Source organism: Podarcis raffonei, chromosome 8 (genome assembly GCF_027172205.1).
Source record: "Podarcis raffonei isolate rPodRaf1 chromosome 8, rPodRaf1.pri, whole genome shotgun sequence".
In the NCBI taxonomy this organism is placed as follows: Eukaryota; Metazoa; Chordata; class Lepidosauria; order Squamata; family Lacertidae; genus Podarcis; species Podarcis raffonei.
In genome coordinates, this window is record NC_070609.1 from 58,765,957 (window position 1) to 58,781,921 (window position 15,965).

At 42.8% G+C, this 15,965-nt stretch overlaps 1 protein-coding gene across 7 annotated transcripts in view; it reads right to left on the reverse strand.

Annotated features, from left to right (window-relative positions):
• Nucleotides 1-15,965, reverse strand: part of PHKB (phosphorylase kinase regulatory subunit beta) — a 142,291-nt gene that overhangs the window by 3,826 nt on the left and 122,500 nt on the right. For all 7 annotated transcript variants that reach the window (XM_053400230.1, XM_053400233.1, XM_053400232.1 and 4 more), the window contains 3 exons: nt 8,366-8,500; nt 2,541-2,670; nt 1,053-1,160 (listed from right to left, as the gene is read on the reverse strand). In XM_053400230.1, coding sequence (XP_053256205.1) covers nt 1,053-1,160; nt 2,541-2,670; nt 8,366-8,500 — 373 coding nt within the window. The remainder of the gene's footprint in view (nt 1-1,052; nt 1,161-2,540; nt 2,671-8,365; nt 8,501-15,965) is intronic.

Genomic DNA, 15,965 nt, shown 5'->3' on the forward strand with positions numbered 1-15,965 from the left:
CCTTAAAGATCTATTTCCTGAGAACTGAATAATCAGCAAACAGTGGTCACCATCTAGAGAACTGGTTTTGAGTGATCCCTGGAGTTTTGTGCACAACGTGCGGAACCTGAGGCTTCTTCTTTTTAACACCAGTTTTCTCCACCATCACTCCACATAAACTGCATCACAAATTGACACTTAAAAGATAATAAATAAAACCACTGGGTGTGGAATACAGAACCAAGGAATCTGCCTCCCACCGAGTCAGACCATTGGGCCCAGTACTGTCTACACCAGGGTTTCCCAAACTTGGGACTCCAGCTGTTTTTGGACTACAATTCCCATCATCCCTAGCCAGCAGGACCAGTGGTCAGGGATGATGCGAATTGTAGTCCAAAAACAACAAATGGAGACTCAAATTTGGGAAACCCTGGTCTACACTGACAGGCGGTGATACTCCAGGATTTCAGGCAGGGGTCTTTCCCAAACCTATCTGTAAACACCAGGGATTGAACCTGGGATGTTCTGCATGCAGAGAAGATGCCCCATCCATGAGCTGTAGCCCTTCCCTGCTGTGCAGCACTAGGCAACTGTTAGCTATCATTCAATATATTTCTGAGGACCACTGAAAGTTGAGAAACATTGTTGTCCATCAGGAGGATAAAGCTATCAATGACCACTGGCCATGCTGGCTATGTTCTACCTCACCTGTCAGAGGCTGTGTGCTCCTGGATACAAGTTGCTGGGAATCACTAATGGGTACAGTGCTGTTACACTTCAGTTCTGGTTTTTGGGGTTTCGATAGGCATCTATAGAACAGGATGCTGGAGTAGATGGGCCTTTGGCCTGAGCCATCAGGGCTATTCTTACATCACCAAGACATTTGTTATTACTTATTCTAATTATGATGTCAGGAGACTACAGGACAAGATTGAGACAAGACTGAGACAGTGTCATTTTCTTTGAAAGTCTTTCATGGCTTAAGTCCCTGAACACATTCATTCACTCGCTGCTTTTTTAAAATGTAAGATGAAACAACTAATTCATATCTCTCATCATCGTATGGTACAAACCTCTACAATCATTTGCCTGTATTCAGGCTGATCAATACTCTTTAACATGTCCTCAACCAGAAGGGAAAAGTTCATTTCATACATGGTCATGTCTGACAATGTTGGTTGCTGTAAAACAAACAAACAAAAGCAGATGCTTAAGTGAACTTTAATAGCAATATCAGTCAGTTTCTAGAAAGTAGAAAGCATTTGGCAAATATGTTGTTTGATAACTGAAAACAAGCACATGCCCTATTTCTTCAAGGTGGTGAGTGAGTTATTTGAACCAATTATAGGTGTCATCTGCCTGGGTAAGATTAAGCTCCTTTCAGAACAAGGAATTATTTTAATGCACAAGTCTGACACATCCAAAGTTCTTCTGGTACTGAAGAGCCAAGAAATCAACAATTAATTCCACTTCTCTTTGGAATTTGTAGACTGTCTTATGCAATTATGCAAGGCTTTGCCAATTTAAAGTGCTTTGCACTACAAAACTACCAACTAGCTCAACAATACTCCCGTTTTACACATAAGGAACCAAGGCTCAGAATTGAGCCTAAGGTCAGAACAAAGAGCATGGAGAAACTTGAAAATCTTGGACATACCCATTAACAGCGAGGGATACATTACAAGGGATGAATGCATATAGGTGACACCTCCACGATCAATAGAACTTGATTGGATAGGAACTCTGTGGCCAATACCAAGGCAGTTGGACTACATGGGACTTTGACTTGATCCAGCAGGCTCTGTTGTCCTTGTGTCCAGACTAGCATGACAGCATCCATGGGGAGGGGAGGAACTGAATTCTGGGACTCAGAGGCGCCAGGTCACCCCCAAGATTGAGGGGGCCTGGCATGCATTGTGCGGGCAGCAGAGGACAAGTGCTCTGGAGGAACTGGCCATTGGCTCTCCAAAACATGCAGGGCTGCCTCCAGATTGAGGGGACCCAACCCTCTTAAAACAAATATTGAGGGGGCCGAGGTGCCTTCGGCCCCCTAAAGTTGGCACACCTGCTGGGACTCAAGTTACAAGCCTAGCTTTCTGACCACTGGTGAACATTTGCTTCCTCTCTGAGAAAACAAAGTAAAGGTAAAGGTAAAGGGACCCCTGACCATTAGGTCCAGTCGTGGCCGACTCTGGGGTTGCGGCGCTCATCTTGCTTTATTGGCCGAGGGAGGCGTACAGCTTCCGGGTCATGTGGCCAGCATGACTAAGCCGCTTCTGGCGAACCAGAGCAGCACACGGAAACGCTGTTTACCTTCCCGCGGGAGCGGCACCTATTTATCTACTTGCACTTGATGTGCTTTTGAACTGCTAGGTTGGCAGGAGCAGGGACCGAGCAACGGGAGCTCACCCCATTGCGGCGATTCAAACCACCAAACTTCTGATCGGCAAGTCCTAGGCTCTGTGGTTTAACCCACAGCGCCACCCGCGTCCCTATCTGAGAAAATAAGGTAGTCATCTAAAAACAAAAGTGACTTAAGAGCACCATGTGGGTGGTTTTACCTGTGGTAAAAAATTCCCTGCTACTATTAAACCGTTGGGTGTTCTCTCCAAGATTTGCCACACCCTGTCATAGAACCCACTGGGAGTTCGATTCAATGAACCATCAATCTGACGTCTGTTCAACCAGCATCTGAAAAAAAAAGAAGAGGAAAAAGAAGAAAATGTGAATGAGCTCACAAAAGCAATCTGTTTCCAGATCAAAACAATGCTTGCTTTGTGGATTAATTAAACCCAGTATGAAATAAAAGCAAAAAAAATCAATCCATCAATAATGCAAAACACAGCATGCTGTGCTACGTTTCTTGCTAAATGTTTCATACGGTTATTTTAATGAAAAGGACAAAAGTAGACTCTAATGAGAACAAAGCAAAATGCTCAGCCTCACAGTCATAGTGTTAAAGTTAAATGTGTGCCTTATTAATAGGTCTAAAGATTTTCAAAAAGTTAAATCTCTTTAAGTGGGAAAACAAAGGAAATCAACCAAATTAATCTCTTCAGGTCACAACCAAAAGTTAATCTACTAGAGGCAGTCAAAGCCTTCAAGCGAAAAAGCATCCTGGCTTTTCAGCTTTTCCACCATCTTGACACGTTTGAAAAATGTAAGCAAAGCTTGAGCCTGTAATTCATCTCAACTGTCGCCCAGTGCCCTAACATCATTTTAAAAAGTTATATTTCATTTAGGAAGTTACCATCACCTGTTCTTTTTTGCAACTAAAGATCCCAGGGCTCAGCTCAGCTGAGGTTAAAATAACAAGGCAATTTGGGGTGACTTTAGCCCTCCCCATGTCAAGCTGCAACACAGCAACTGAGCTGGATCAGGGCCCACAGAAAACTTCATGTTGCTCTGCTTTTTATATGTTCTACTTTTATGTACACTACATAGCTATGTTTCTCTATGTCCATAAGCTTTGCAAGAAGTGAGGCTGTCTGGAATGCTGCCTACAGAGTGATGAAGAGCTCTGGATAATTAATTTGTTAAAGAGGAGAAATAAATGACGATGATTTTTTTTTAAAAAGCTATCAGCTTTACTTAAATTTAAAAAAAACATCCGTTGCTGTGCTTGGGGGAAAGAAATCCTTTGGAGCAATTTAGCATTCTGCAGGCAGCAGTCGGGACAACCCTCCCCTATAAGAGGGTTGTCCCAACACAAATAAGCACTGGAAAGAGTGAAGCTGCTAATGTTTAAAAATATATACAAGCAAGAATATACACCATGGCCACCTCTTAATTATTTAAGGAAAGAAAGATAAAGATACAAACCTCTCCACCCCCCAAAAGTATGCCTTTTGGGATTTTTCCTGGCTTAATATAGCTATTACCTGATTATGGAGGATAGTGAATCCCTTTTACTTCCCCCACAAAAGCGCTTGGACCTGTTTGTTTGCAACTGGCAAGCTTAATTCCCTCTGGGGTCCTTTGCCAAGAGGGAAAAAAAGGTATAGCTATTTTTAGTTCCCCCATAACAGGCATAGGCAACTCGCCCCTCCAGATGTTTTTGGACTACAGTTCCCATAATCCCTGACCACTGGTTCTATTAGCTAGGGATGATGGGAGTTGTAGTCCCAAAACATCTGGAGGGCAGAGTTTGCCTATGCCTGTTGTAAAAAAACCAAAAAAAACACAGAGATAGATGCACAGCAAATCTTGAGGCCTGTGCACACCTCTTAGCTATTCATAAGTGTTTCAGACTGAACAGAGAAAGTATTATACAGACTGAAAGGCATTGTTTAGGGAAGTTTGTAATGTTTGATGTTTTATCGTATTTTTAATATTCTGTTGGAAGCCACCCAGAGTGGCTGGGGCAACTCAGTCAGATGGGCGGCATACAAGTAATAAGTTGTTGTTGTTGTTGGAAATTCTTTCTGAAACTGGCTTAAAATTTATCAATTTCCAGAAAGTAAAAAGATATAGGAAGGATGGTAGCTTAGTGGTATAGCACATGCTTTGCATGCAGAAAGTTCAAACTCAATTCCTGGCATCTCCAGGTGGTGTGAGAAAAGTTCCCCTGTCTGAAACTCTGATGGGCCACTGCCATTCTGTGCAGACAATACTGAGCTAGGTGGACCAATGTCATGGCTATTGGGTGGCATTTCAACTGAACCACATCTCACTATCACAGCTTTTGTAAAAGAGCTGGAACATAGATGGATGGAGAAAACCGCACATTTCAAGGGATTCATTGGGAAAGGGAGGAGGCGTTGCAAGTATCATATTAGGAAGACTGGTTTGTGTTATTGATGTACTCATTCATTTTCATTTTAAACGTGCCTGTGGTGAACAGGTTCATATCATACCCCCTGCAAATCCCCAAAATGGTAGAGACAGGGAACAGCTGTCATATAACGAGAGTCCTGCAGCACCATAAGCACTAACCAATTTGTCACACTGCAACTTTCTGTAGATTAACAAACTTACAGTAGAACCTCTACTTACGACCACCTCTGCTTGGGCATGATCCAAGCTGCGACCACGGCAAACCCGGGAGTAAATACCGGGTTTGCCATGATTCGTGCACATGCAGAAGCAGCTTCTGCCATTTGCACACGCGCAGAAGCAGCTGCTGCTGTATGCACATGCGCAGAAGCATGCTGCCGCTGAATGCGCCTGCACAACAACGATGCTTCTACTAGCGATCCAGATCGACTTACGGACGGACCTCTGGAACTGATTACATCCGTAAGTAGAGGTTCCACTGTACTAGTTTTTGGGGTTTACAATACCCTGTTGTTTTTGTTGCAACAGACTAACATAGCCATCTCTCTGGAAGTTGCAATACAAGAAGGAATCCCAACTCTGCGCAATCAAGAGCAGGAATCTTCTGAAAGTCTGGCTGTCACTGGGCTATAGTTGGAAAAGGAAATAAGCTAACTGGATTTTTAAATTATGCAAAGTGCTTTTTGCCTGCTTAAGGCAAGAGTATCTCCTTGGAACTGTTCTTCCCTTTGAAGATCTCTATGTAGCCAAAGAGAGAGAGAGTAATGTTGCTGATGCTGTTCAGAAGTTTGATTTCATAAAGAGATAAGCTAAGAGCTTAGGAGAACAGCTTTTCTGAGAACTCCATCTTCACACGTAGAAGGTGGCTAAGAGAAAGGAAGCAACTCATTTACCAGGTTTCTCATATTCCCCAGTTCAAAAGATAATGCTGTGTTATCAATATTTGCAGAGCTTCCTGCAAAGAGAAAATTAAACATCACCTTTTGGAGGCAAGAAAGGTGTTGATATTACATTCACGTAGATGTGCTTGGCAGATAAGTTGTTGCTCCAAATGTTCAGAGTTATTTTAAAAGTACTGTATCACTTTGTACACAAAAGCACCAAATCCAAATTAGTGGTAGATGATGCTGTCCAAAGAATAACAAGAAAATGGGTCCAGGCAGCCTATTGAAAAGTTTGGTTTAGGGATTCAATTTCTGTAACAATTCAGCCTTTCTTTTGTGATGGTTTTGAGTTCACGGCCCCCAACCAAGAGAGCCGCATATACATGTGCAAGCCACAAGAACAGCAAGGGCACTTTCTGACTTTCCCAAACGGTAACAGCTTACAACCACTTTCACTCCCATTACCTAACGACAGATGGAGAAATATGTCAAATCTCCTTGTGATGCAGCATATAGACCAAGCAAAGACATCTTCCTCAGCATAGTACCTCAGTAAACTAGCCTAATTTCTTTCCACTAAACTTTACATGTTTAACAAAAGGAATCTTGGCATGTTATCCAGTGCTTTCCTACCACTTTGGGGTTCAATGCTGTTCCAGCCGTAAAGAGACTGGAGCCCCCCTGAAAAATACCAGTGGTCGGGGGGCCACTAGGGGGCACATTGGAAGATGGCCGACAATACCATCTCTCCGACCCACACGGGGTAATTAAGAGGCTGTTATGGGAGTAGGCAGCCTCCCTTGTTGCCCCAAGGAAATGGGGAACACTGCCCTTGCCTGCTGTGCCCATAAATCACCCCCTAATTCGAAAGAAGGAGGTGAGGGCCCTAGGCAGAATGCCCCCGTGTGGACCTCGGCTCTCCTGGACGCTGTCTCTGATCGCGCACTACTTGCTGCAATTTGGAATAATTAATTACAAAAGAAGCAAATGCACATATTTCAAGTGAAGAAGGGGAGTGAAGTCTGCTCATTTAAGTGACCTCTGCGAAAGAAGACGACGGGCTGGAGAAACAGGAATATTTTACGATGAAGATACACCAAAGGCGGGGTATGTTGACAACGGGGCTGAATGGGGGGGGGACGGACCTTTTTTACTTTCTGAAATATACTCAGAGTCGCAAAGTGATTTCATGCTCTTTATTCAGCTCATAGTGGTGAGGAGGAATGAATGAAAGTCCCCTCAAAGCATCTGCTTTATATACATTATTTACACAATGGGCTGCACATGATTGGCTAATTCCGGAATTCTACTGTAAGCCAATCAGGTTGTGGATTCACTTCTATCTGGAGCATGATTGGGTGGTTCCTGCCAACCAATCATACTGCTGCATTGTTCTAGGACCAATCAGACTGCTGCATTCTGAATCCTATTGTTCTAGGACCAATCAGACTGCTGCAGTTTGGATCCTATTGTTCTAGGACCAATCAGACTGCTGCAGTTTGGATCCTATTCAACTCAGTACATAACACTTTCCTTCTATGTGATTTACAAGAACCCCTCCTCATTAGAACCGTCGGTTGAACTGACCCAAGCAGGATGATTAAGGTCTGTGTGGAGATAAACTTTAACCAAAAGTATGCTTTATGGAGACCGAGAAGCAATAAGAGCTTTTGGGAATGGCGCAGCAATTAATTCGGAGTCGCCATCTTGCCAAAGGATTTATAGCCGGGAGGAAGAATGGACTTGTTTTCAGACTGCATTCCTAGTGAATCTCCTCAGAGGTTTTGAGAAAGGAGGCAGATTGGTGAAGATTAATGACGCTAAGACTGTTTTGATGTATGGAAGTGATGTTATATGGAAAACGTCTGGATATGGCTACTGGATTAAAAAAAAATATCCACGCAGGCTTACAAACTGTTCTAACCAGCATGCGGAGACTATCAGAGGTCACAAAGAGAAAGGAAAAATATATGAAAATAACAACGAGATGTGGAAAAATAATAAGAAAGGACTGGATAGTACTGTGAACATCATAAGGTTAGATTTGTGGACATTAAAACAGCAGTAAGAAGCAAGAAGTTGATTGGATCCCTTCGGAACTTGAAATATGGGTAATTTGGTTTGATTTGATGTGATTGGTCGTTTAATAAAAAAAAATTCTTAAAAAAGAAAAAGAAAAATACCAGTGGTCTTGAACCAAACAATCTGGCCTTGACACTCTGTGTTGGGAGTCTGCCATTGTCATCATACTGGAGTGGCATATTTACAGAACTGGCACACTTCAGGAAGACAACATGGTTGTGTCTTGAGCCTGCTGACGATGTTTAATGACAACCCAGAGGAAAAGGGTCAGCGATCAGCAGCTAAATCCTGCTCTGACTGAAACAAACTTCTTAAGTAACTGGCCTCTGGGTTACGTTGGCTTCCTTCCCGGTGTCAAACTAGGTAAGGGAAACCCTACACACCAGATGCTGGCAGCCACTGCCAAGTGAGGTATCAAAATCTGATGAGAGAGCAAAGCTCTCTGCACAGCAATAAAGAGAGCGGATAGACTCACCCGTGTCTGTCTTTGCTTTTTTGGCTTCAAAATAAGATAAAATAACGTACTGTGGGGAAAGAACCATTTGCAAAGGGGAGGGGGGAGGAAAATCAGAGAAAACACTGTTTGTGCAATCAATCAGCAAGGAATGCCAGCATGAGATGTGCTGCGAGAGAGAGCTCCTTACCTCCCTTGCTGCTGAGGCTGAAGAATATCCAAGAGAAGTTGCTTCACCTCACTGGGTGACAGCTGGTATAAATCCATGGGGGGCATCTCCCCTGCACGGATCTTCAGTTCATACTTCATGGCATGCACAATCCATCTGAAGAATAAAAACATCAGTTAACTCAATCTTTGTTTTTTAAAGATCCAAGAGGAAACCGGGGGTGGGGGGTGGACCTGTGAAGCTGAAGTTTCCCCAATCAAGAAAGGTAGCAGGAGAAAATCTGATGTTATTAAGAACATATTAAGGTCTACACAACCTGTAGCCTGTCAAGCTGAGCACAGCCAATGTACTGCAGAGGAAACGCCAAAACAATGTAATAAAAAGGCATTTGATTGTGTGTTGTTTTGAGGATTTAAAACCAACAACAATAATGACTGAATACCAATTCACTTGATTTCAGTTCCTGACCAGAGATGAAAATGCAAACAATGGCAATTTCTGCCTCCTTTTCTGTAGGACTTCTCCAGCATCCCAAACTTTGAGTACTGAGGCTGTCTTCATGTGGCTGCCTGAATACAGTTGTTGAAGGATGGGTGACAAAGGACGTCCAGCTATTTACGGTGGCTGGAGGGGGAGTCTGTTTATTGTGATTTGACTCTGCACTTAGTTATTCCCAGTTTCTTTAGTTGTCCCATCAGTTTGGAAAGAGAGAAGGAGAGAAGGACCTTTCCTGCAAATGATTGATTCATCTGGGGTGCAGGATGTGGAAGGGTTGCCCAATGCATCTTACCCAAATGCTTCCTCAGTTGCCAGTTGCTGGAGAGAGCACTCTCATAAGATGCAGTTCTTTCAGGTGATAGAGAGGATTGGCCAAGGAAGCAGCTGAAGCCTTGGGTAGGTGCATCAAGCCAAGCCTTCCAGTGCTGCATTTGGCAACAGTGACTGCTCTTGGTGAACAACACCTCCAGAGTGTCCCCTGGCACACCAGCTATTGCAGCCTCTACCCCACCCCACCCCTAAACATCTACTAGCTAGTACGGAAGCCAAGAGGAACAGGTTGAAGGGTGCAATGGGTTTTTAAAAGCTAGACAGATTTCAGGAACTAATCTTCAAGATGTGTCATTTTAATAGCAGCTTTTAAGCTTGTTCTCTAAGAAAAGAAAAACTTAAACAAATTATCTTGTGCCCCAAGGCACAGCTAAATGCTCTGGAAGGTCTACTCTGCGAGGATATAGCTGAAAAGTCTGATAACATGAAATGTGGCCAGCCAGCCATCTTTTGCACAATTCTCTGAAAAGCCGTAAACGGCAAACAGAATGTACTGTTTACTTCGACTGCTTAATGGGCTATTCAAATTGCTTCCAAAAGCTGGTGCCTCGCCTCTAAAAGACAACACCATTTAGATGAAAATGAACTTGTCTGCTCAGTGGAGCTAATCTGGACCAAGTCACCTCACCCTGCTTTACCAAATAATCATTTAAATTAGAAGTTTTGTTTACTGTTTAATTAGCCTCAACAGACATCTTAGAAATACATTTTTGGGGGGGGGGGAACACTGACATTCCCATGAGTGTGTCTGTGGCTAAATGGCAAAATGCCACTCTAGCATCAACCAAAGCACATCTCGGGCCCACAATGTTTTACATTAACTGTGCTTTGTTACTGATTAAGATTCTGGAATTATCTCAGAATAAATTGCAATTTGGGTGAGAATGTGGGAAAGCTCTCCCTTCTCTTTAAAACTTATGGTTAAAGTAAATATTTGTACCATAGTTACTGCATTACAAAAGAGAATAGTTAATAATGTATTTGTAGGGAAGTCATAACCTGTGCTAATTGTTGCTTCTTAAATGATACAAATACTGTTTGCTTGTAAAGCCCTGAATGGCTTGAAGTGTTCCCTCCCTCCCACATTTCCATACCTACCCAGACTATAAGGTCAGATTCTGAGGCCCTTCCCTGTGTGAGGGCTTATTCAGTGCTGGCTCCCATGTTGTAGAGCACCCTCCTCAGAGAGGCTGGCCTGGTATTTACGTCATGATTTTTTGCAGCACCAAGTGATTTATTCTCATCATTTAAATTTTGCAAATGTGTTAGTACTTTTAGACATTTGCACTGTTGCTGTCCTCACCACTACTTTTACCTAGGTTTGTTTTCCCTAGGAGTTTGCTTTCAGTAGCAGAACTGAGTGCTCAGTCCTTTCACCTTCAAATCTGCACCTGATTTTCCACCAAGCTTTCTTTGCTTTCAGCAGACTAATCTTGGAGTGGGGAGGGCAGGCACTCTTTCAGATGCTGCTGTTGTTAAAACTGGGAACCATAGACCCTTTCACTTCCATTACAAATCACCCAGAGATCTACCACTAGATCCCAAGTCTACCTTCTGCCTGCAACTGCTTTAACTGAGTGTCAAATCCAGCTGAGAAATGAGGGAAACCGTTTGCTATTAAGAGTGTATTTAGGTTTTCAATCATATACAAAGTGCCAAATAGCGACAAGGTTATTCTTGTGGGTAGCACTAAACCTCCTCCATCTCTCTCCCCTGACACTCTTCCCACCCTCAGGCTGTCTCCTACTTATTTACTAGTAATAGTTGACTGCTCTGGAAATATTAAAAAGGACAAATCAAACACAACAATGAGAAAAGCTAATAATAGAAAGAACGGAAAGGGGAGCATCTACAGCCTGTGGATGATTCTTGATCAATGGCACCTCAGCTGCCAAATAACATGATCAAGGGGCACAATGAAGGCAGTTTTGGCTCCAGAGACCAGAAATGTGTCAAGGATTAACATGCAGATCTACTGAAGTAGCAGCATCCAACTAAGAGAAGAAGGATGCAGTGAGGAGACACCATTCCCAGCCTCAGTTACTATTCTGGTCTCTCTCCCTCCACCGGCCCTCCATAGAAAGCAGCTCTGATACAATACTGGAGAACACTGCTTGGAGAAACAGCCTGAAGGACACACACACAGATGCTGTTAATTCACCAAGAGGTAGGCATCCAATTCACTGATGTATCCTCCACCTGCTCACATGAGATGTTCTAGTAATGCAAAGCAGCAGATGAAAAATGGCACGTACGCGCCCCTTCCAAATCTTTAGAGGCATGGCCTGCAAAAACCTGACTGACAGCGCCTGGGTAGTAAACATTTGATTGGAGGCGTTTACGGTAATGGGGCTGTCAGGGTCTGGATCTATTTCAGCATGAAAGCTGGCACACAAATCAATAATGAGGTACCAAATCTAATCATTATCAAGCCAGAATACTATTTCTGGGAGAAGGTTAATTCTGTTCACTGGAGTGGATGATAAAGGTGAAATAAAGGAAACTGAATGTATGGAATTAACCTTGGAAGAAGCAAGGAGACTGGTTTTCTCTTTCTGATACACACACACACACACACACACACTATTTAAATGGGCAAGAGAAGCTAATGAAGGCTGCATAAAAATATTGTTATTTGTTTACTTAGTATGTTAAGATCCTGCCTGTCTTCCACCACGGAACTTCAGAGGGCTTCTTTCCCATCCAGGTGCTGACCAGAACTAGCTTTGCTTAGCATCCTCAAGGCGGCTGTATCATGCATCCTCAGACCACACCTGTTGAGCTCTCTGAAGCCAGACTGGCTCCCTCCTTGTCCTTATATGAGATCAATATTTCAGCTACCCATTTAGTAGTTCCATTGAAACATATGCTGCCCCGACTGCGGTGTGCCTCTTTACAGAGGTCCCACTATCAAGTTCTAAAGAACAGAGGTGGCTAAAGTAAAATTGCAGAGGCAGTGAAACTAAAGCCCAGATGAGCTCAGAATGCTCCCTGCAAACTGAAGAGTTAGCTAGGCCACCACTGCATCACACTCCTAATTAACACCCAAGCAAGCACTCAGCATCTAAAAGCAGCTAAGTGGCGTGTAAAAGGGAAAGGAGTATGCCCCTTAACAGCAACTAATTAACCTGCACAGGAGGAGGAGGAGGTACACAACCCATACAAGGTGAAACGATTTCCAGAGGGGTAGTCATCTTAATTTGTTGTAACAAAAACAACTAAGATGCATGAAGTGTTATTATTTCCTTCTGGCCTCACTGCTTATGTTTCCTCAAATCTACTCCTGCGAACTTCGGTTAACGCTTCTTGCATCTGCTGAGGTAGACTCAGCTGTCCTTCATGGAGTAGCTTATGCCCTGGGGTAACCAATATGTTGCCCTCCAGATGCTGTAGGCATCATCCCAGACCATCCCTCAGGCACACTGGGACTGATGGGAGTTGTCGTTAACGGCATCTGGAGGTACCACAAGGGCTACCTCTGGCTTATGCCACAATGAATTTGTTAAGACTGTCCCCAAACTCTGTTTTTGTTTTCTTGTACATAGTGAAGTTACCTATCGCAACAACAGAGGAAGTATGGAGGATTTATGCAAACTCCTACTTCCCAAAGCAGCATGGCTGGAAACATAATCACCAATGCCTTTGAACAACTATATTGAGTTGTTCAAATCCACACAATCCACCTGGGCCATATTGACTTGTACTAATTCTATTTTGGTGCTGGGTAACAATGAGTGAAGGAACTCAGACCCAGTCGTTGACATATTTTACTGAATGACGATATACAATGAGATTTGTCAACAAGCTGATTTTTTTAGAGAGGATGGATTAATTATTATTTTTAAAAGAACTAGTTATAGCAGAACCAAAATATTCTTGGTTGTGTGCTGGAAAGGCACAATACACCCGTTGTACAAAAATTAAAAGGTGGTGGCATTTGTTAAAAGACTATTTTCTTCTCCAGTAGAGAAACAACCAAAGACATAGATTATAATTAAGAATGTAATGCATCCTGTTTTTGTTGTTGTGAATGGGGAAGTATTTAAAAATGTAACACTATTTAGCCTTTTATTTATATCAGGTTTAAGAGGGAAAGGTGGCATTTTAGAAAAAACTGAACTTTGTGTGTGTGTGTGTTATGGAATAAGGTAGGCACATAAACTGATTGCATGAAGTCTAAGAAAGCTTCAGCAGCGAGGTGTGGAATCAGAAGAAGAAACTGGTATTGGATGGAAACAAATTTAAATTCAGTCTGAGAAGGCGAAGTAGCAATAAGGCAGAGATATCCAAGGGAATAAAACATAGCACCATAAAAGCCTGGAAAAAGCCAACTTCCCTTTAAAGCTTTGTTTAGGGCCATGTAAAACGACACATCAATGCACTGCCGCAACTGGGCTGCTCACATCGTGAGCTGCTTGCTCTTTGGATCAGTCACGCACACAAACATCTTCCTCCAGCTTGAATGCAGAAATCTGTGGCACTGAAAGTGTTACAGCAATAATAAATCCTGCTAGATAGCCAAAAGCTAAGCTCTGAGAGGCTGAAGGAGCGAAAAAGGCAATCCACAAATCACTCAGTCGGCTTACTCCCACTGAAGCCAATGGGGAGGCACCAGTTTAAGCACACGTGCATTGCCTTAAGTGGCTTGTGAGTTATGGGCTCTGTATGAAATGGAACTGAGTTGAGCATCCCATTTCTAACTGCTATGGCAACTAATTTTGATCAAACGATGAAAGCTGATAGAGGAGATGCATTGTCTTAGGTTTCTGCTACCTCCAGGCAAATGGAATAGCTAGATCCAGACCCCAGGTATGCCATCCATAATTTATTGCTATGTATTGTGTTTTCGGTGCTCCAGCACAGAGTTGCGACAGCTTAACAATCTAAAGTGCCATTGGGAAAACAGCATAAGCACAACACTAGATGAGAGCATAAATTACACAGGATTTGCCACAGGGAACATCCAATGACTTAGAAAATGCCTGCCAGGTATGTTTTGAGCTTTACCCACGAGCAAGAGGGGTTGCCTCCCTACCGCTAAGAAAATACTTTGATTGGCTGATTTATTTTTCTCCACATAGTTCAACCTGTAGACTCAAAACTTCTGCTGAAATTGCCCCATCCTTTGCCAGCTTAGGCATTAATCCTATACAGTATACAGACCATAGGTCAGTCGTAGAGAATCTATCTACTTTGCATGCAGAAAGTTCTAGGTTTAGTCCTTGGTATCTGGAGGGAAATCAACCTGAAACCTTGGAGAACTGCTGAGAACTCTGGAGAGCTGCTGCCAATCAGTGTAGGTAATACTGAGCTAGATGGACCAAAAGTCTGACTCAGTATAAGGTAGCATTCTGCATGCTTATGCATACAGTGGCTTGCGAACAAGTCTAACTGAACATAGCAGGAATTACTTCTGACTGGGCAAACAAAGATCAGCCAAAACAGATGGGGCTTTACAGAGATTTACAACAGGGCAAATCTGCACTGTATTTCACAACTGAGGGCCAGCTTCCCAAGATGCTTTTCTTCATGTCTGTCTCCATGTCTGAACTTGACGCAGATTCTGCTGCTAAGGAGGATATAATTAGGGTTGTCATTCAATATAAGAAATTAGCCAAGTAACTGTATGTGTTTCAGTTTATTAATCTATTGATTAAACCTGCATAAATATGCATATCAAAACAATAGCTCTATAGAAAGTTTTCAAATTGTGGCAGCAAGTATCATTTTAGAAGAGATATTCCTTGTTCTCTCACACACAGGAGAAATGCCCTTTTCAATATATCAGTCAATCCAAAACTTTTTTTAAAAAAAATGATTGAGTGACTAATTGCAATGAGACACTTGGGAGGAAGTGAGCTGTATGGCATATTGGGCCTAAGTCATTTTATTTTATCTATTTTTAAATTTATATCCTGGTCATCCTACCAAAGGAGCCCAGGATTGCAAACAAGAAGCAATAAAACAATAAAGAAATCTTAAAAGCAATTCCAGTATAGTAGGTGCAGAATGGGAAAAATCTCAACTGAAAAGGCTTGTTGGAAGAAGACCATCTTCAATAGGCACCCAAAAAGTCAACAGAGATGGCACCTGTGTAATATTTAAGGGGAGGGAATTATGAAGGGTAGTAATAATAATAATAATAATAATTTATTATTTATACCCCGCCCATCTGGCTGAGTTTCCCCAGCCACTCTGGGCGGCTCCCAATCAGTGTTAAAAACAGTACAGCGTTACATATTAAAAACTTCCCTGAACAGGGCTGCCTTAAGATGTCTTCTGAATGTCAGGTAATTATTTATCTCTTTGACATCTGATGGGAGGGCGTTCCACAGGGCGGGCGCCACTACCGAGAAGGCCCTCTGTCTGGTTCCCTGTAACCTCACTTCTCGCAATGAGGGAACCGCCAGAAGGCCCTCGGCGCTGGATCTCAGTGTCCGGGCTGAACGATGGGGGTGGAGACGCTCCTTCAGGTATACAGGACCGAGGTAGGTGCCACTAAAGTCCTAATTCCTACACTGTGCAGAACCAACCTCTTGATAAGATGGTATCTACATGGGGTCCTCACCTGCAGAGCATATACTTAGGTATATAAGGGGTGAGATTATCTTTCAGGTATTTTAGAGTTTTAGAGGTTAGAACCAACTCTTGGAAGAGAACTAGGAGTTGAGACAGACCATTGGCATGTTGGTTTAATTGCTCTAGCAGACCAGCCAAGAAGGCAAGCAGACCCCCATGTCCTGGACCTTGATTCACTAACATTAATATTCTGAATTATTATTTCCTTCAAAGA